The following is a 22558-nucleotide window of genomic DNA, read 5'->3' as shown; positions in this document are numbered from 1 at the left end:
ATACATAATAAATACCCCCCTTCCCAATACATAATAAATACACCCCCTCCCCAATACATAATAAATACCCCCCCAATACATAATAAATACACCCCCTCCCCAATACATAATAAATACCCCCCAATACATAATAAATACCCCCCCTTCCCAATACATAATAAATTCACCCCCTCCCCAATACATAATAAATACACCCCCTCCCCAATACATAATAAATACACCCCCTCCCCAATACATAATAAATACACCCCCTCCCCAATACATAATAAATACCCCCTCCTCCCCAATACATAATAAATACCCCCTCTCCCAATACATAATAAATACCCCCCCAATACATAATAAATACCCCCCCAATACATAATAAATACCCCCCTCCCCAATACATAATAAATACAACCCCCCCACCCCAATACATAATAAATACCCCCCTCCCCAATACATAATAAATACCCCCCCTTCCCAATACATAATAAATACCCCTCCTTCCCAATACATAATAAATACACCCCTCCCCAATACATAATAAATACACCCCTTCCCCAATACATAATAAATACACCCCCTCCCCAATACATAATAAATACACCCCCTCCCCAATACATAATAAATACACCCCCTCCCCAATACATAATAAATACCCCCCCAATACATAATAAATACCCCCCCCCTTCCCAATACATAATAAATACACCCCCTCCCCAATACATAATAAATACACCCCCTCCCCAATACATAATAAATACACCCTCTCCCCAATACATAATAAATACACCCCCTCCCCAATACATAATAAATACCCCCCCCTCCCCAATACATAATAAATACCCCCTCTCCCAATACATAATAAATACCCCCCCAATACATAATAAATACCCCCCCCAATACATAATAAATACCCCCCCAATACATAATAAATACCCCCCTCCCCAATACATAATAAATACACCCCCACCCCAATACATAATAAATACCCCCCTCCCCAATACATAATAAATACCCCCCCTTCCCAATACATAATAAATACCCCCCCCCATACATAATAAATACCCCCCCTTCCCAATACATAATAAATACCCCCCCCCAATACATAATAAATACACCCCTCCCCAATACATAATAAATACCCCCCTCCCCAATACATAATAAATACCCCCTCTCCCAATACATAATAAATACCCCCCCAACACATAATAAATACCCCCCCCAATACATAATAAATACCCCCCCAAATACATAATAAATACCCCCCTCCCCAATACATAATAAATACACCCCCTCCCCAATACATAATAAATACACCCCCTCCCCAACACATAATAAATACACCCCCTCCCCAATACATAATAAATACACCCCCTCCCCAATACATAATAAATACCCCCCCTCCCCAATACATAATAAATACCCCCCCTCCCCAATACATAATAAATACCCCCCCTCCCCAATACATAATAAATACCCTTCCCCTTCCCAATACATAATAAATACCCCCCCTTCCCAATACATAATAAATACACCCCCTCCCCAATACATAATAAATACACCACCTCCCCAATACATATTAAATCCCCCTCCCACCCCAATACATAATAAATACCCCCCCCCCACCCCAATACATAATAAATACCCCCCCCCCCCCACCCCAATACATAATAAATACCCCGGTGGTGGCTGGCGGGCCGGCGGCCACACAGAGCAGTTGGTGCGGGGCCCAGCTCTCCCCTGCTGCAGGCTTCTCTCCCTCACACTCTGTCCCACACGGAGAGAGAACCCTGCAGCAGGGGAGAGCGGGGCCCCACGGCAACTGCTTTATGCGGCTGCCGGCGTGCCAGCCACCACCGGGTCCCGATCTGCCCCACCGTCGGCTGCAGCATACCAGGGGGAGAGCAGGCCCCCCAAGAGCGTGGACCCCCAGGCTTTGCCTGGGCTATAGCTACGGCCCTGATCAAGACTATTTTGGCACAAAACCGAAACCTTTTAACTCATCCTGCTCATACAGTATGTTTCACAGTGACCGTACATTGCTGAGTCAGCTTGCCATTTGAGAAGTATCAGCAGGAAGATTTGAGGGGAGTTACATGGTGCACATATTATAATGAGATGTATTATATTCTGCATTTCCGTGCATCATTTATTTGGGGCACAAACACGCTATATGTCAAGGGGCGTCAGTCTAAAATTTCCAATCACATTTAAGAAACTGTTCTAACATATAATTATGCAACTCTGCTCCAAGAAACAGGGCTGTGTTTCAAAACACACTTTCCTCTGTGTTGTTAGATAGACTCCATTGAATGAAAGATGCTAAAAATCAGTGACACCGACTCCAAATCAGTGGGAGTTGACATGTCTGGATTAAAAAAGGATCGACATTTCGGTCAACACTAGAACCTATATCAAGATACTGTACTACATGCACCAAAGAAAGTACCTTATATAACCACACTCATGATGTGAATTAAATAAAAAAATTGGGGCTAAAAGGCGATGTCCAGTTGCCAGGCAATGAAAGTCACAAAGCATTATATTGCTAAAGCATGATAACTCCTGAATTATAAGGATGGAAATTAACAAGAAACACGTGATTGAAGACTGCAAAGTCCTTAACCACTTTGACACAAGGGGAGGTCACTGATTGGTTTGCTGCAGATTACATCTGAATGCGAACTTGAAAATAAGAAAATTGATTGAAAAGAAGATAAAAACAATCAACATCAATAACTTAAAGAATAACATTAGAGAATTAAAAACTGAAAAAAATCACTTCAAATTGCTCAATATGCATGGGGAGACTTTAACAAAAGATTATGAAGAATTTATGGATATTGAAGTTGAAACCTCAGAAAAATCCTGGAGGAATCGCTAGAATAAAAAGGATAAGAAAATATCTGATGAGACAAAACAATTAAAAAGGAGAGGACATGAAATATAAGCAATCCCAGGACACAAGAATGAGCATTGAATATGCAAAGCTGTGTAAGTCAATCTGCAAACGTATAGTATAACTGAAGATGTACGAAAATGTAACTGTGATAAGGTGAAGAAGACTACAGTATTAGAAATAATTAAAGCTTAAAGAAGACAAATCAGTGACTGATGGTTGGGAAGAAGTAGATCATTGCATACAGACAAGACGATGGATCAACAATAAAAGACCATGCTCTTATCAAAAAGAGAGTTGAGGACTTCAACATGAAATTGTATGCAAATCCAGATAACACAGGGCATAATCCAGCAGAGGACAAGGGGAAAGAAACCACCAATAATGTACCATGTGCCCTTCCCGAAAAACAAACATTAGAAATTACAACCGAGATCTTGAAAGAAGTTGGGCAGAAGTAGAAAGAATCCTTGCAAAACACCTTACATGCTTTCAGGGGTGACCATGGGGTTCTTAAGGCCCCAGGCAAGAGAGTCATCGGGGGCCCATTAGAGGTTTGAATTTGATGACCTACAGTATAAGCAATTTAGCAAATCAGGCATTTCTGATTTAAATGTCACTTTTCCCTGTCGATGAAGCAACAATGAAAGTTTAACAATACATTCAGTGTAATTAATATTTATTACAACTGGAGTGAATAATATTACAATTTATATAGTACATGTAACATTATGTCAACACTGCACTCTAAAAGTTACACAATAAATAGTATAATAAATAATAAAAAGTAAAATGCAAATGTAATGCTCTTACCAAGACAAAATGATGCGTTACATGAAAATATCATAATAGGATATATGCTAATAATTATGAAACTTTAACCCTAAATGCAAATATAATTTAGAATCTTCATGCAACACAAACAAATAAGTATGGAAAGATGTATGCTGGTATTACCTGAACAGACAGCAAAAAGAATGAGTAGGTTCAAGATCAAACAAAAGTCTGTGACATCATCACAAGGGTGAAGAAATTGAAATTACCATCATTAGGCAAAGAATTTACTTGACTGGATTCTAAGCGAATATAAAACCAAGATGACTACCAAAAGTAAGATGGGAGGATACATTTAGAAAATGTATTGAAGCAACGTGGAGAAGAGAGGCTTGCAACTGCATTACCTGGCAGATAATTGGGGAAGCCTTCATCCAGCAGTGGATCAACAAGGATTGAAGATGATCATGGAGATGATACTACCGTTAATGTCCAGTATTGGTGGTCCTTAATTGTGGTGTGCTGTCTGCATAAACTGAAATCCTGATGGAAAGCACAACATTTGGGGCTTGAGAAAGGGCAGAGAGCTGACTAAAACTGTCACGCTTTCCATCAGGATTTACAAAATGCAATTATTATTATTATAATATATGTGTATTGTTTGGTTGGATTGACTCATGACCTACAGGCCTTTAGCCCCATCTGGAAAAAGGCTTGTAAGCCATTTTAGATGTTTTGAGGTGGGAGTACTGTGTGTTAAAGGATAAGACCCCCAAAGGATATAGTGGAAATTAACCCCTTGAATGCCTTAGCGGCTAGTAAGCTTGTCTGTTATGCAATGGGTTGCTTGAGGGAAATTAATTGAATGGTTACCATAGCAGTCCTGAAGGCATGTCATTTTATGTCTGACGCGCTTATTCCCAATACAGTATGTGTTATATTATTATGTCATTAATAGTGCTATATAAATAAAGATTTACATACATACACGTATTTATCACATGCCAGCATATTCCATAGCACTCTACAAGAGGATTGTAACAGGGGAGTTATCCCTGTTCAGGAAATGTGCCTCTAATCAAGCAGTGTGGTGGTTAATTGCTGGTAGTCAATTAACCAACACCACCTGCCTGATTAGGTTTCTTAGAAAAGCCTGTCTTTGTTCTAGCTATGTTTGTGAGTGCACATTTTATATTGGTCGAGTCCCATAAAAATTGTTGAAACTTTAATACACTAGGAGTGCACCTGGTTTCTTTTTTTATTTTTTTCGCAGAGGAATATGTACACTGTACTGAACTGTATATTCATTAAATAAACCTTTTTCTTCAACTTCATGAGTGCCTGCTGCCTTCCAACCATTTAATACTTTTAACAAACCAATAACCAGATATATTAACTATGGTAAAATCTGTATCACAAAGGTCGTAATTGGTGGTCTTACTGGAATGGTGAGAAGAAGGGAATAACAAACCTAAAGGAAGGCTACACCATTTAAAAGTGCAATGATTAAAGAGCCATTAATCCAAATAGTGAGTAAGGACAGGAAATGGTCAAATCCTGAGAGAGACCAATCATTTGAAAGAATCTCACTATATCTATTTGTCAAAGCAGCCAATCTTTATTCAGGCAAATGGAAATATTGAATGAGAAGAGGGATGCTACAAGGTCTATGACAATCCTAAGGTTTAACCTCACTGACGATGATGATATGTTATATAACCTGGTATGAATACTGTCCCACTGCTGAATATTGCCTCATCCCATATCATTTACTAAAATTTGCAAGTCGTAATGTGCATTTTATACAGAATTTCAGTTGAAAAGAGAATCAAAAGTAGACATTTTTCCTTGACAATAAATTGTATATTTTTTGCAAATAGCAATGGAAATACCGTATTTCCTCGATTGTAAGACGCCTTCGATTGTAAGACGCACCATCGATTTGGCCCTTACAATCGAGGAAAATTACTTTTTCACTTACCATGTTTCAGGAGAGGTCCCATGTCAGCGGAGGATGAAGCGGGCGGCGGCGGCAGGAGAGGTCCCACGTCTGCAGATGTTTGAAGATGGACAGCGTGTGTGTGTGTGCAGCAGCAGGACAGGTCAAAAATCGGCAGGTGAATGAAGATAAGAAGACACCGGGCGTGCGGTGGGGTGCGGCAGCAGGAGAGCTGAGCAGGAGCAGAGCGGCATAGGGGGAATGGCTTGGGAGGTGCACACTGTAACTGGAAGTCAGACACCGGTCAACTTCCGGTGTTACAGTGTGCACCTCCCAAGCCATTCCCCTATGCCACTCTGCTCCTGCTATTATGATCTATTAGCCGCCTCCACCACCGCACACCCGCTGTCTTCTTATCTTCATTCACCTGCAGATTTGGAACCTGTCCTGCAGCCGCCACTCCCGCCCGCTGTCCATCTTCAACCGTCTGCAGACGTGGGACCTCTCCTGAAACATGTTAAGTGAAAAGAGGGGGTTAGTACTGTAGACACTTTATTTAATACATCGATTCTAAGACGCACCCCGATTTCAGACATGTGAAAATTGAAAAAAAGGTGCGTCTTAGAATTGAGGAAATAGGGTAGTTGCACCAACGGACATACCATTAGATGATACACCCATTTTCTGTAAGATAACACACTCTTAGTGGTAGGCCATGCTACCAACAGCAGTTATTCTAAAGTGTACTCTACTTCAGCATGTGCAATAAGTACCTATATTCTCATATATATATAATATATTTTAATATATATAATATAGTAAAAAGTTACGCAATCTCTACAGATAGGACACTGTATGTCACAAAATACAGATGGGCTACTGGTGTCTTAATAAAATGGTAAAATTTGATGTTGGTCAAAACTGATGCCCATGACTTGTATAAAACAAACCATTATCTATTGTGCACTATGGAGGATGTATCAATGGCATCCATAGGTTTTAAGTGAATGTGTGATAAGGTCTTCCAGCAAAGCACCGTTTTGTAAATATGGCCTAGATCTTAATTTGCCTATAAAACTTGATAAAATTACTAACAAATAAGACACTTACTTTCTTTATCTGCAGTATTCCTTCAAGTATCAAGATTTCGTCATATTCTCTGACCACCGGTTCAAGTTCTAATAAGCATTCTGCCAAAAAAAAAAAAAAGATATTTTATGAGAAAAAACAACAACATTACATATTACAAACAATTACAGATGAACCCATTTGTAGCCCAAGTGGTCAGCTAGTTAAGGGTTTCCATGACTATCTGACCACTAAGAGCTATAAGGGGGTTAATATAAAACTTAAACTATACTACCTACCCCCCTTGGCTACCCTAGTGACTAATAAAGCATTCCCAATGCAATACTTTACTAACTGCTAAGGCAAGCAAGGGGTTAACTCCTACCACCCAAACCCCCCGGGGGGCCTAACCATCCACCCTTGGGAAATGACCCCCATTGCCTACTTGCTCCCCCCCCCCCTCCTCTCTTGACTAATGGCCTATAGCCCTATTAGCAAAATGTTGCTAATTGGATTTATGACACACAGCTTTAGAAAGTAACCCCGGGGTGCACTGTGCAGCCTGCGGACACCCGTCGGGACCACCCGGGAACCTCACCGGCCTGTGGTATTAATTATGTGTGTAAAAAAATAAAGCATGGTTTTATGGGAGGGCACAGGGGGTAAGTTGTGTATTAGATATTGTAATGTTTATTTGGAGCCTAGGAGGTGGGTAGTGGGGTTGTTGTGTGTGTTAGTATTTATTGTGGGTAGCGGGGGTGGGTGAAGGGGGTAGTAGACCCAAGGGTGTTTAGGCCTTGCGGATGGGTAGCAGGAGGGGTTAACCCTTCATTACCTTAGCAGTATTAACTGCTATGGTAATGAAGGGGTTAACTCCATTCACAACCCCCCCCCCGCAAGGCCTAAACACCCACCAAGGGCCAAATACTACAGCTGCGGCCACCTTTATCCTAGTGCGGCCGTATCGGCGCAACTCTGATAACCACGGGCAGATGCAGTATTTTTTTTTTCCGGAATATGTTCCGGTATTTTAGCGATCGTAATATTAACATTTTATTAGCGCTGTCTGCAATACTGCAATACCGTCTAAAAACTCAGAGGGGCGTTCGCGAGCTGTTGTCTTCAAAGTCTAATACTTTAGCAGTTCAACCTACGTCAGTACACAGTCTGTGTGCGCGCGCAGTAATTGTAAATTTGCATATTTATACATGCATGTGCAGTGCTGTATGTCTCATTTGAACATTGTTGAAACGCATAGGCGTGTACTGTAACAGTATCACATTTTGGCGTTTTCAGCGCTCTCCCCTCGCTCGCCCCCGCACACACACAGGCTAATTTACTGCACTGCAGTATTTCAACTTCTTATCTTATCTACAGTACAGTACACCTCTCCAACACCATTCCTTTGAATGTGTGTCTTTCTGGTTTCATTCACATTCCTGCTTGCTACATAGCTGATGATTACTGCGCATGCGTCTATAACTTCACCACTGCTTGCTTGCGAAGTTCAAGAGTGAGTGACAAAAAAAAAAAAAAATTCTCGTCATTTTTTATTTTTATTTTCTCCACAAGCCTGCCTAAACCATCTTGATATTACGATATTCAATCTGTGCTGTAGCTTTTGACTGCGACACTGTGCGTTTGACTGCACATGGTTGATTTGTGTGGTTTATATGTATTTGGGGGTGTGGGGATCAAATTAATATGATGACCTGCCTGTTGAAAATATGTCATGTCTTTGAACTACAGTGCAGCTTTAGCCTGTACCCCCCTCCCCCCGCAGACACACACAGGGCTCGCTCAAGGATTTGAATCTCTTATCGACACCTCTCCAGAACCATTCCGTTTCTAAAGCTTGTCATTGTGCTTTTAATCATCCCTAGCCGAGCATCACCTTTCTGCGCCTGCGTGTAATCCTCTTTGGGAAGGGAGCAACATAGCTGATGATTACTGCGCATGCGTCTATAACTTCACCACTGCTTGCTTGCGAAGTTCAAGAGTGAGTGACTGATTACTCCTCTTGTATCTCTTACAACAAGACCTCAGGATTTTCTCCCAGAATCACCGATGTAAGTGGGTAGAAATATATTACACTGGCAAAGTATATAGTATATTCACACTTACAAATAAGTAAAAGAAAAAGAGTGCTTTCCCGGTAATAGAGACATAATTTCATCACCTTTATTTCAACATGTTTTTTACTTACAGTATACTGACCACCCTCTTCTCCTTCACATTCTCCATACTCTTGGTATTCGGAATAAAGCTTTATCCTGGATCTCCTCTTACCTCTCCCATCGTATCTTCAGTGTCTCTTTTGCTAACACCTCCTCCTCCTCTATTGATCTCTCTGTGGGGGTACACCAGGGCTCTGTCCTGGGACCCCTTCTCTTTTCTCTCTACACACTCTCTCTAGGTGACCTAATCACATCTTTTGGGTTTAAATATCACCTCTATGCTGACGACACACAAATTTACCTTTCAACCCCTGACCTTACACCTGCTATACAGACCAAAGTTTCTGAATGCCTCTCTGGAATATCATCCTGGATGGCCATCCGCCGACTGAAACTTAACATGGCAAAAACAGAGCTCCTTATACTACCTCCCAAACCTGGCCCTACTACATCCTTCCACATTGCTATTGGAAATACGATCATTCACCCAGTGGCCCAAGCACGCTGCCTAGGGGTCACACTTGATTCCTCTCTCTCATTCTCCTCTCATATTAAAAACGTTTCTAAAACTTGTCGCTTTTTCCTCCGCAATATCACAAAGATACGCCCTTTCCTCTGTTACTCAACTGCTAAAACTCTGACTCAGGCCCTCATTCTCTCACGTCTCGATTACTGCAACCTCCTGCTGTCCGGCCTTCCTACCTCTCACCTGTCTCCCCTACAATCTATCCTAAACACTGCTGCCAGAATCACTCTACTCTTTCCTAAATCTGTCTCCGCATCTCCCCTCCTGAAATCCCTCTCCTGGCTTCCGATTAAATCCGGTATCTCACACTCAATTCTACTGCTCACTTTTAAAGCTTTACATTCTTCTGCCCCTCATTACATCTCAGCCCTAATTTCTCGCTATGCACCATCACGACTCTTGCGTTCTTCTCAAGGATGTCTTCTTTCTACCCCCTTTGTATCTAAAGCTCTCTCCCGCCTTAAACCTTTCTCACTTTCTGCCCCACACCTCTGGAATGCCCTTCCCCTCAATACCCGACTAGCCCCCTCGCTATCCACCTTTAAGACCCACCTTAAGACACATCTGCTTAAAGAAGCATATGAGTAGCACTGGATAATCATGGACACATGACACAAAGCTTGGCCCCCTGCAGACGCACTTAATAGTATTCCCTCCTACTGTCTCTGTACGTTCTCCCTACCTACCAATTAGATTGTAAGCTCTTCGGAGCAGGGACTCCATCCTTAATGTTATTTTTACAGTATGTCTGAAGCACTTATTCCCATGATCTGTTATTTATATTTGTTATTTATATGACATGCATTACTACTGTGAAGCGCTATGTACATTTATGGCGCTATACAAATAAAGACATACATACATACATACAAGTATGAATATATACTTTGGCGTGTAATATATTTCTATACACTTACCTCGGCTTTGTTCTTATTTATTATTTACTGTTGATGTTTTTTGTACCAGCGCACCAGCAAACAATTACATACCAGCGCACCAGCAAACACATACAAGCCAGCGCACCAGCAAAAACATACATACCAGCACACCAGCAAACAAATACATAACAGCGCACCAGCAAACACATACAAGCCAGCGCACCAGCACACACATACATACCAGCACACCAGCAAACACATACATACCAGTGCACCAGCAAACAAATACATACCAGCGCACCAGCACACACATACATACAAGCGCACCAGCAAACAAATACATACCAGTGCACCAGCAAACACATACAAACCAGCGCACCAGCACACACATACATACCAGTGCACCAGTACACACATACATACCAGTGCACCAGCACACAAATACATACCAGTGCACCAGCAAACACATACAAACCAGCGCACCAGCACACACATACATACCAGTGCACCAGCACACAAATACATACCAGCGCACCAGCACACACATACATACCAGTGCACCAGCAAACAAATACATACCAGCGCACAAGCACACAAATACATACCAGCACACCAGCACACACATACATACCAGTGCACCAGCAAATAAATACATACCAGTGCACCAGCAAACACATACAAACCAGCGCACCAGCACACACATACATACCAGTGCACCAGCACACAAATACATACCAGTGCACCAGCAAACAAATACATACCAGCGCACGAGCAAACAAATACATACCAGTGCACCAGCAAACACATACATACCAGTGCACCAGCAAACAAATACATACCAGCGCACCAGTAAACCAATACATACCAGCGCACCAGCAAACAAATACATACCAGTGCACCAGCAAACAAATACATACCAGTGCACCAGCAAACAAATACATACCAGCACACCAGCAAACACATACATACCAGCGCACCAGCACATAAATACATACCAGTGCACCAGCACACAAATACATATCAGTGCACAGCAAACAAATACATACCAGCGCACCAGTAAAGCAATACATACCAGCGCACCAGCAAATACATACTTACCAGTGCACCAGCAAACACATACATACCAGTGCACCAGCAAACACATACATACCAGTGCACCAGCAAACAAATACATACCAGTGCACCAGCAAACACATACATACCAGTGCACCAGCAAACACATACATACCAGTGCACCAGCAAACAAATACATACCAGCACACCAGCAAACACATACATACCAGTGCACCAGCAAATACATACATACCAGTGCACCAGCAAACAAATACATACCAGTGCACCAGCAAACACATACATACCAGTGCACCAGCAAACACATACATACCAGTGTACCAACAAACACATACATACAAATGATCATCACAACTGTCACGTTTAGTCCCCTTCCTTATCCTAATTTGTTCAAAGGCACCAGTCTACTGTAGCAAGCAGATTGTGATTGGGCTAAGCATAGGTTTATTTATTGTATTTATAAAATGTTTTACCAGGAAGTAATACATTGAGAGTTACCGCTCGTTTTCAAGTATGTCCTGGTTAATTAACACTTTGGGTGCCCCAAGACATAGCCACTATGTCATGGGGTCCGGCACTCCAGGGGCCCCATGATGTAGTGACTATGTTATGCCTGCAGAGGGCTTGTTCTGTAGGGGAGATCACCTCCTGCGCTCTTCTGTAGGGAAATGGAAGAGGAGGACTCTTCCTTCCGCTTCTAGATTAAGGGATGCCACGGTCACATGACTGCCGCGGCCCCTTCGGCATACCTAGGGTTAGAGCAGCAATCTCATCTACTTAACAGAAGAAGATAGAGATAGATATATAAAATGTATTCTGGAGCTGTAATTAACAATAACAGACACTTGAATAAGTAGTTGCATTCAGAAGCTATCAATTTGTTGAATATTTGACTGCGAGGAAAATGTAATTGGCTGCTGCCATCCACATATATTAAAACAACTGCCGTGATAACAGCTAATGCCAGTAAAAGTTTTTTTTAAAGAAGCATATATAAATTGAACTCGTATGATGTTAGTGTTTAGCCCCTGAGCATGTCCTATTTTCCCCCACCCCACACTATTTTTTAGTGTAAAAAAAATCATGATATTCTTAACCCCTTCAGTGCCCATAACAAGACGGCCACGTCATCAGGTCTGGCACTCCAGGGGCTGTGCCACTCTGCTGCCGTAGCACCTCTGGTCTCAGGGTTAAGCTCTGGCTTCTGAGGTTATTATGGCAATCTTTAGATCGCACTGGGTTCTGTGTAGGGCTTCATTTTAACCTCCAGGGGGTTATCCTATATAAGCTTTGTTATATATAGAATAAGGCCCTTAATATTTTGAACGTTTAAAGTATATCTCCTAAATGGAGCATTACATTTTACAGTGTTGGAAAAAGCAAGAATAGATATCTTAAAGGAAGTAAGAAAAAAAGTAAATGCAAAACAATGGCAATCTGTGTGGAGAGAGTGCAGAGCAATTAAACCATTTAAACTAGTTTAATTACTGGACTTATCAAGCTGAACTTGGTTGGTGGATCTTCTGACTAATGTTATATCATGCACACATAAAACTTACTTAGAAAAGCTGGTCTATCATTGGGATTGCTTGCCCATCCACTTTGCATTAAAGAAATAAACAAGTCTCGATGAGGAATATCGATTGGTATGCTTTCTTCACTAACGTCTGGTCGGATTCCTTGGGAGACACTGAACATAATTTGCATAGGGTTTGTTGCCTCTGTTAAAATAAAAACAAATAAAGTGCATTATAAAGTGTGAGCGCATCATTTGAATACTGTGTATGTGATAGCTGGTAAATGATAAATCCACCGTTGCTTTGTCAAAAAACAGGACAAAATGGTATCGTCATCTAGGAACAGCCCAGATCCTTATCTGAAGTTATGTAGTATGAAAGGCCGTGTGTGTGTGTGTGTGTGTGTGTCTAATAAAATCACTCTGACTTAAGCCTGTATTAGTTGAGCACTGTCCTCCCAGTATAGCACAACCTCCGAATTACAATGTCTGACAGAAAGGAGAATCGGAGAAGAAAATGGGGAGGGTAATAAATGTTTTTTTGCCTTAGCTGATATGAAAAAAATAAAACATTGGAAATTATATATTTTTTTTGTTTGGATTATTTCTGGATCTTTAGCAGCAAATGCAGCCTAATGGTGGTTTTCAGTAACTGCCAGTTTTTCTCCAATAGGAAGAGACTTGGAAAATATGACACACAGTATGATGACACGGAGTCCCTGATTTATTTTTTCACACAGTTTTGCAAATTAAAAAATACACATTCACTTATTTTGCATGCATACAGTAGATTTGTATATAAACTCACATAACCCTAGTCCTGTTGTATATGGTATCCTTCTTATCCCCTCACAAGGGCACTTAATACCATGGAGAAAAAGGGGAAGATATGTTCAGTTTTAGCCTGTAAGAGGTCATAGAATTGCACAAAGAGACAAGCTTCTCTTCTTACTTTGTCTCCTCTGTTTTCAGCAGTTTTTAGCCTTGTGGCAGCTAAGGGCAAAATACTAGGCATTAAAGTCCCAGGAGGCCAGATGAGGACTAACTTGTGTGAGTCTCCCAGACAATGTATGCGAATTGGCTAAAATAAGGACTGTACTGTATGTGTCAGGACTAGAAGACATTTATGAACATACCAAGGTCCAAATGATAATATATTTAGTATTGATATATTCATATATAGCCATGGCTGGTCCAGACTATCTTTCTGCATTCCTGTCACGTAAGTGCTGATAGCTACAGACAGTGGAAGGTTATCCTGTGGGTTTACCCCTCCTTATGCTGCCTTTTTGAGTACAAATACAAAATAAAAGTTCCCGGCGCTGAAATAAATGTCCAAGATACCGTAATCCAAACGAAAGTCTCAGATAAACGTTTCTAATGGATGGTATATGGAATACAGACAGAGTCCCAGGGTGTTGGTAAGTCCCTTGACGATGTCCACAGTGATTCTGGGGAGACAGAAAAGAAACACACCAATTGCGCAGTATGCAACCACTCTTGACCCCAATCGGAACCAATGGACATAGAAACCCCACTTACAAGATGTAAACTTGTATATTCATGGGAGAGAATCTGTGACTGTCTTTACTCCGCCTCAGTAGTTCACGGATCCCACGTGACCGGCAGCAGTGCTTTCTTTTTCCATACAGCGAATGGCACTCACAGGGGACGCAGGCGAGGCATGTCCATGCAGGAACAGAAAGATGACACAGATGGTGTAATACGTACACACTTTAATAAAAACTTTTAAAACACAAATCACCCTCACTTACAATAGAAGGGGGATGATAATATGACTCACGAATGCCGTCCGCAACTTGTCAACAGCCTGATGCACGCTTGAGAGCCCTCCTGAATGGCGGTCTCTGTTCCGGATCTACAAGGTGGATGGTGTTGGTTGCAATTCTGTCTGAGCACGCTGTGCAGTTGCTTGTGGGAGGAGAGGGCAGTGAGCAGCAGGCATCCAGCAGGCATCAATTCAGAGCAGCAGGCATCCAGCAGGCATCAATTCAGAGCAGCAGGCATCCAGTAGGCATCAATTCAGAGCAGCAGGCATCCAGTAGGCATCAATTCAGAGCAGCAGGCATCCAGCAGGCATCAATTCAGAGCAGCAGGCATCCAGCAAGCATCAATTCAGAGCAGCAGGCATCCAGCAGGCATCAATTCAGAGCAGCAGGCATCCAGCAGGCATCAATTCAGAGCAGCAGGCATCCATAAGGCATCCAGCGGCATCAATTCAGAGCAGAAGGCACAGAGCCTCAACTAAGTTGTACCAGAAACAGTGTGATTCACTGTGTTGCTGAAAGAACAAAGGTGTCAGAATGGACCATCCACTGCTATCACAGAGGATCCAAGCTGACTGGAGGCGCTGCACCGATGAATAACTAAGAAGCGTTGGCCCTCTGAATCCCGGAGTTTCTGCAAGCTCTCGTACCGCAACGTCATCAAGGTTAATCCAACACCATCCACCTTGTAGATCCGGAACAGAGACCGCCATTCAGGAGGGCTCTCAAGCGTGCATCAGGCTGTTGACAAGTTGCGGACGGCATTCGTGAGTCATATTATCATCCCCCTTCTATTGTAAGTGAGGGTGATTTGTGTTTTAAACGTTTTTATTAAAGTGTGTACGTATTACACCATCTGTGTCATCTTTCTGTTCCTGCATGGACATGCCTCGCCTGCGTCCCCTGTGAGTGCCATTCGCTGTATGGAAAAAGAAAGCACTGCTGCCGGTCACGTGGGATCTGTGAACTACTGAGGCAGAGTAAAGACACAGTCACAGATTCTCTCCCATGAATATACAAGTTTACATCTTGTAAGTGGGGTTTCTATGTCCATTGGTTCCGATTGGGGTCAAGAGTGGTTGCATACTGCGCAATTGGTGTGTTTCTTTTCTGTCTCCCCAGAATCACTGTGGACATCGTCAAGGGACTTACCAACACCCTGGGACTCTGTTTGTATTCCATATACCATCCATCAGAAACCTTTATCTGAGACTTTCGTTTGGATTACGGTATGTTGGACATTTATTTCAGCGCCGGGAACTTTTATTTTGTATTTGCCTGTATTTTTACAGGTTTGGAATAATCTGTTTATTAGTCCCCTTGGCAGCTTTCACCACCACCTATAAGTGGTGATCATTTTCACTTTTATTGTGTGTTTCACCATAATATGTGTTTCACTTGCACTTTGTAGATTAGCGCTTGTAGAGGGTATAATATTGTTGTTGTTTGCCTTTCTGAGTGACTGGAGTGGATGTGAACATGAGTCTGTCTACAGCCAATCATGGTGCAGACCCTGTGCCCCCCCCCCCCCCCCTTCCCCTCTCTGACTCTGAGCTTAGGGAGGAAGTATTCAAATTATAGGAGTTGAGCTCAGCAGAGGTCCAGTTCAAGTTCCTCTGGGAGTTCCGGCTGGGAGTGAGACGTGCCTTCAGCCCCTCTAGGGGCCGAGTGAGCTCAGGATCTGTGCAGAGCACAAGGCCTCAATATTACCTGCTGGCCAGCACCATTCAGGGGTCTGGGACCCATTCTCCACTATGATGTAAACGCTGTGATACCACCTGCAGTGGATTCACCAATAAAGACCCTTTATATATACTTCTGCTTAAGTCGCAGTCTATTGGGCAGAGGTATAGGAGAAAAGACTGTCATGGTAGGGACTATCTCCAGCTCTGTTGGAGCCTATTGTGACTAGAGGCGCTGACACCTATCAGAAGAACCAGAGGATCACCAAAAGCTTGTCCTGTTCCCTACAACATCGCGGAAGCTCATCTCTCCTGGAGCCAAACAGGTACAAAGCACCACACGGACCTGTAGCCAGGGCAAGATTTCCCAGGGTGGGGGGAAAGCAGTGCTACACATATTGCACAAGATTATGTTAACAACAATCATAAGACTAAGCCAAACATAATACTTACCTTCATATGGCTGCTTTCTTGAGAGAACTTCCCACATAATAATTGCATAGCTAGAAAATGAAAACAAAAACATATATTCAAGAATAGATGCAGTGACCAGCTGGTTAAAATGAAATCAAGACCTGTTGCATATTAATAATGATCAGCGGTGCAACTAGTGGAATTAAATCTCCAACTACCTCCCAAAACAAAAAAGGAAGAAAAAAAACCAACAACATTCCACATAATGAGGCATTCAACATCCCCAAAATATTAACAAAATATATTAAAATACAAAATACACATTAAAACAGCAGAAGAAAAGTCTCTCTCAAGACCGGTACATTAATTATGTGAATCACAATAATAAAAATATAAGTCACAAGAGAAACCCATATGATTTGTTGTATATTTGCTTAGACTGAGTATAAAAGGTCAAAACAGCTGTCTGTAGGTAGGTTTACTAGCTATGCATCTTAACCCACGCTGTGCTGAAAAGCTGTTCAATGTAGCAAGCACAAGCTTATTGGGGTCCATATCAAAATGGGTTTGAAGCCAAAGATGGCACTGTGCGTTCATTTGCATGTCATTTCCCAGAATCCCTTGCTGCAGTGGAAGCACTGTATGCTGGGTGATAATGGTGAAAGGCAGGGTTGCAGACCTGTCTAAGACATGTAAATGAGCACACAGTAATATTTCCATTTGATATACAGTACAGTATATATACACACATATATACATATGTATATGTATGTATATGTATATATGCAGTGTTCGACAAACCTATACATTTGCTCGCCTCGGGCGAGTGGATTTAACCCCCGGGCGAGTAAATATTGGCCCAAGCAGCACACGTTTGGTACTAGGTGGCGAGTAGATTTTTTTGTGTGGCGAGTAGATTTTTTGGTGATTTGTCAACCACTGTATATATGAACTTAATTATTTTCTCAGCATTGTGCATATTTTGTGTACTACACAAATATTATACTGTACTATACCATTTTACAACATTGCAATGTACACTGCTGTTACAGTATATAACTAATATACAAGTTCAAACAGAAAATATAAACACAAGTCACTATAAATAACATCTTAGAAACTGGCTAATTTATCTAATGTAAAGATGAGAAAGAGGGTTAAAAAAACAAATAGGAGAATGCAAAAATTATTCTAGAATGAAATCAGTATACATAACATCAACATTTATTACAGGATAGCTTGTTCTGATCATTTTACAGACTATACAATGGAATATACAGTAGAAAAGTGTTTCAGATACTGGGCCATATTTACTAAGCAGTCTTCTTCCATAAGGCACTTCCCCGTGCTGGAAGACACGATGCACTTTATTGAAGTCAATGGGAAGTAAGAGGTCTTCTAGTGATAGCAGGTACCTTACGGCAAGAGAACGCTTAGTAAATATCGGCCACTGATTCACTATTAATCTCACACAGGTATTAACTTAAACAATGTCATGTATTTTATTATTTTCCATACACTGTTGCTCATGAATTGATACAGATTTCCAAAAATATTTTATTTCATGTATTAGTCGTGAGTGGAGTACCTCAGGGATCGGTACTGGGACCCTTGCTTTTTAACTTGTTTATTAATGACCTTGAGGTTGGCATTGAGAGCAAAGTCTCCATCTTTGCTGATGATACTAAATTGTGTAAGGTAGAATAATCAGAGCAGGATGTAATTTCTCTGCAGAACGACTTGGAGAGACTGGAAACGTGGGCAGGTAAATGGCAGATGAGGGTTAATACAGATAAATGTAAGGTTATGCATTTGGGGTGCAAGAATAAACAAGCAACCTACAAATTAAATGGGGATAAATTGGGGGATTCCTTGATGGAGAAGGATTTAGGAGTGCTTGTAGACAGCAGGCTTAGCAATAGTGCCCAAAGTCATGCAGTAGCTGCAAAGGCAAACAAGATCTTATCTTGCATTAAACGGGCAATTGATGGAAGGGAAGTAAACATAATTATGCCCCTTTACAAAGTATTAGTAAGACCACACCTTGAATATGTAGTACAATTTTGGCCACCACTCCTTAGAAAAGACATTATGGAATTAGAGAGAGTGCAGAGAAGAGCCACCAAATTAATAAACTTATGAGGAGAGGCTAGCTAAATTAGATTCATTTACATTAGAAAAGAGGCGTCTAAAAGTGGATATGATAACTATATACAAATATATTCGGGGACGGTACAGGGAGCTTTCAAAAGAAATATTCATCCCAAGGGCAGTACAAAGGACACGGGGGCATCCCTTAAGGTTAGAGGAAAGGAGATTTCACCAGCAACAAATGAAAGGGTTCTTTACAGTAAGGGCAGTTAAAATGTGGAATTCATTACCCATGGAGACTGTGATGGCAGATACAATAGATTTGTTCAAAAAAAGGTTGGACATCTTTTTAGAAAGGAAAGGTATACAGGGATATACCAAATAAGTAAACATGGGAAGAATGTTGATTCAGGGAGTAATCTGATTGCCAATTCTTGGAGTCAGGAAGGAATTTATTTTTCCACTTATGAGATATCATTGGATGATATGTCACTGGGGTTTTTTGTTTGCTTTCCTCTGGATCAATAAGGAAGTATAGATATAGGATAAAGAATTGATGTTTAAATTTAGCATAGGTTGCACTTGATGGACGTACGTCTTTTTTCAACCTCATCTACTATGTAACTATGTAACTATTTTCTGTTTGATCAGTAAGAAATAGTGCGCAATTGAGAAGCTGAATTGCAATTTTTCATCTGAAAAGAAGCAATTTAAGTGGAAACGAAACAAAACAATGATTTTGTTTTACAAATTCAGTACGCCTTTATATTGCATGAATGTTTGACATACCTGTAAATATCATGTTTAACGCTTGCTCGTTTGTTTTTGTTGCTTGGATTATATTCCTCTGGGGGCATGTAAATAATAGTTCCACCTTGAGGAGTTTTTTCACAAGAGTGTGATGTTGACAACTTGCGCCATTTTGAAAGTCCAAAATCAGCGATCTGATGGGTAAAAAAAAAACATTGAATGTATTTGTATTCTAAACTATATAAAGAAAACAATATTCAAGAAAATCAAGAGGATACAATATTTGATCTGTATTTTAAAAAATCAAGTCATGATTCTCAAGGATACAAACATAAGTATTTGTCATCTTTTTTCCAGACATCACTTCTCACATCCAGATCAAACGATTTAAAAAAAAAAAACAAATCCTCAATGGAATGTTTAAATGCACTAAATATACAGAGAACATTTGAACTGAAAACGATAATGCTCTTTGACACTAAAACAAGAGGCCTTATTGCTGATATGGGGTTTCTTACACAGTATGATATTTTTTTGTAATGTTGCTCCCTGCTACTCATTTCATTTTTAAATTCAAACCCTTCTCCCCCTACACACCCAACCCCTTAACTCTCGAACAGATGGATGGTTTTTCATGCACCAAAATTTCACACTAACCCTTTTATCCATCTATTGGCCTGTCTGTTTATTTGCCTTCCACTCTGCCTTGACTCCTACATACTGTATCTTCTGTCTTAGATTGTTATCTGGATTTTTACATCTGTGTTAAACTCCAAGAATATTTTGTAAATCAGTATTGTTGACCCGAGGAAGAGATAGAAGTCTTGTAAACTTGTCTTATACTATTCACTGTTAGTCCAAATAAAAAAGGTATCACCCTAATACAGAAGACCTAGTTTATTCACTAATTCAACTGGACTAACACTACTATTGCTATTTAAACTAACAAGAATAGTAAAAAAATAAATACAGTACAAATTAAAATTAGGATAAAGATTAGTTCAAACAGGGGATTATATCTAAAACCACATGCATTCTATTTGGATGGCGAGGTTTTAGCTTGTGAATCCAAAACATATCACTTTCCATTAAATTCTTAATTTCCCCCCACCCCATCCAATTGGCTGCAACATATTAAATTCCTATGCATTTTAATGCAATAGAATGTAACTTCTGACATGTCCTAAAATGATTCAGTACACTACAGTATGTATAGTCATTTCTTTTTCAATATTCCTTATCTATTCCAATATTCTTGTTCTCAATGGTTTAATAGTTCTTCCTATATATTGAGATCCACACGGACATGCTAGGAGGTATACCATATATTATTATACCAATTAAGCGATTACTATCCCAAGACAAATTTCCCTAGCCAATTCCAATCTGGCTTTCGTCCCAAACACTCCACCGTAACTACCCTGCTAAAAGTTTGCAATGAAATCCAGTGTGTAATGGAACGGGGACAACTCACTGGTGCAGTATTCCTAGATTTTGCAAAGGCTTTTGATACAGTTGATCATGCTATCCTGCTTAACAAACTCCAGAGCTCTGGAATAGGGAAGCATGCTTTAAACTGGTTTCAATCCTCCCTATCAGGTAGATCCCAACATGTGTCCATCTCAGGCTCTAAATCCAACCCCCTGGATATCACCTATGGTGTCCCGCAAGGCTCTGTTCTGAGTCCCCTACACTTCTCAGTGTTCATTAATGATCTTCCCACAGCTTGTAAGGAAGCCTCAATACACATGTATGCACATGACACAATCCTATATGCACACAGCCATAGCCTCTCTGACCTTCAACACATACTTCAGTCTGACTTTTTGAGTCTCGAAAACAGGATTTCCCAAAACAAACTGTTTTAAAACCATGACAAGACTGTAACAATGGTATTTGGGACCAAGACTACATTTTTAAAGCTTCCAGTGACTGAGCTCCAGATTAGAACCAACGCTAACACCACCCTAACCCCTGTCACTAGTTTTAAATACCTGGGCTTATGGTTTGACTCCCACTTAACATTCGGGATGCTCATTGATACCCTAACAACCAAGACCTATGCCAAACTAGGGGTACTTTACAGGAACAAATCCTCCCTAAGTCTCCTGGTCAGAAAGCGTATCGCACAGCAGATGCTAATGCCAATTATTGACTATGGAGACATAGTATATGGCTCGGCACTTCAAACCCACCTTAGCAAACTTGACACCCTCTACAATTCAATTTGTCGTTTTGTTCTCCAATGCAACTACAACACACATCACTGCGAAATGCTCAAAGAACTAGATTGGTCATCACTCAAGTCTAGGCGCAAAGTTCACCTTTTCTGTCTTGCCTTTAAATTCTTCATGGGCAAGCTACCCAGCTATCTGAACAAGCTCCTCACCCCTACCACATGCAGCACTTATCACCTGAGATCAGACTACAAAAGACTGTCCATGGTCCCAAGGCTCAACAAAGTATCCGGCAATTCCTCCTTCTCTTACTGTGCACCCCAAAACTGGAACAACCTACCTGAGACTCTCACATCCACCACCAGTTTAAGTTCTTTCAAATCTAAGGCTGTCTCACATTTTAATCTGTTCTGTAACTGTTTCATACGCCCATAATATATATTTCCTTTAACTGTGCATGCAATGTCTTCTATATAATGTATACCCTGTTCATTTATGTAACTGTATTTGTAACCATGTATTATTTGTCCTAACTCTGTGCCCAGGACATACTTGAAAACGAGAGGTAACTCTGAATGTATTACTTCCTGGTAAAATATTTTATAAATAAATAAATATAGTTCATACAGCAGTTAATATAACTAGAAATGTTAAAAGGTTATCCAGTTATATTTGATTTAAATTCTTCAGCTTTATTCACAGGATTTTTACTTGCATTACATATTGAACATCTAAGATAATCGGAATCCTCCGGCTGGAGTCTTCACCGTGGACCGCGTCCTGGATTAGGTGTGAGGGGAGTTGTGTTGGAGGCCCCGCTGCAT

General features: G+C 40.9%; 1 protein-coding gene across 1 annotated transcript in view; it reads right to left on the bottom strand.

The window, feature by feature from the left end:
• The window catches only part of RIPK2 (receptor interacting serine/threonine kinase 2), a 53161-nt gene that overhangs the window by 10092 nt on the left and 20511 nt on the right, over positions 1-22558 (bottom strand). Inside the window, exons 4-7 of the mRNA XM_075582960.1 lie at positions 19597-19751; positions 16756-16805; positions 12877-13038; positions 6708-6787 (exon numbers count right to left, since the gene is read on the bottom strand). Of these exons, the coding sequence (XP_075439075.1) occupies positions 6708-6787; positions 12877-13038; positions 16756-16805; positions 19597-19751 (447 nt within the window). The remainder of the gene's footprint in view (positions 1-6707; positions 6788-12876; positions 13039-16755; positions 16806-19596; positions 19752-22558) is intronic.

Source organism: Ascaphus truei, chromosome 2 (assembly GCF_040206685.1).
Source record: "Ascaphus truei isolate aAscTru1 chromosome 2, aAscTru1.hap1, whole genome shotgun sequence".
NCBI lineage: Eukaryota > Metazoa > Chordata > Amphibia > Anura > Ascaphidae > Ascaphus > Ascaphus truei.
The sequence above is the reverse complement of the archived record's forward strand: the minus strand, read 5'-3'. Positions and strand labels throughout refer to the sequence as shown.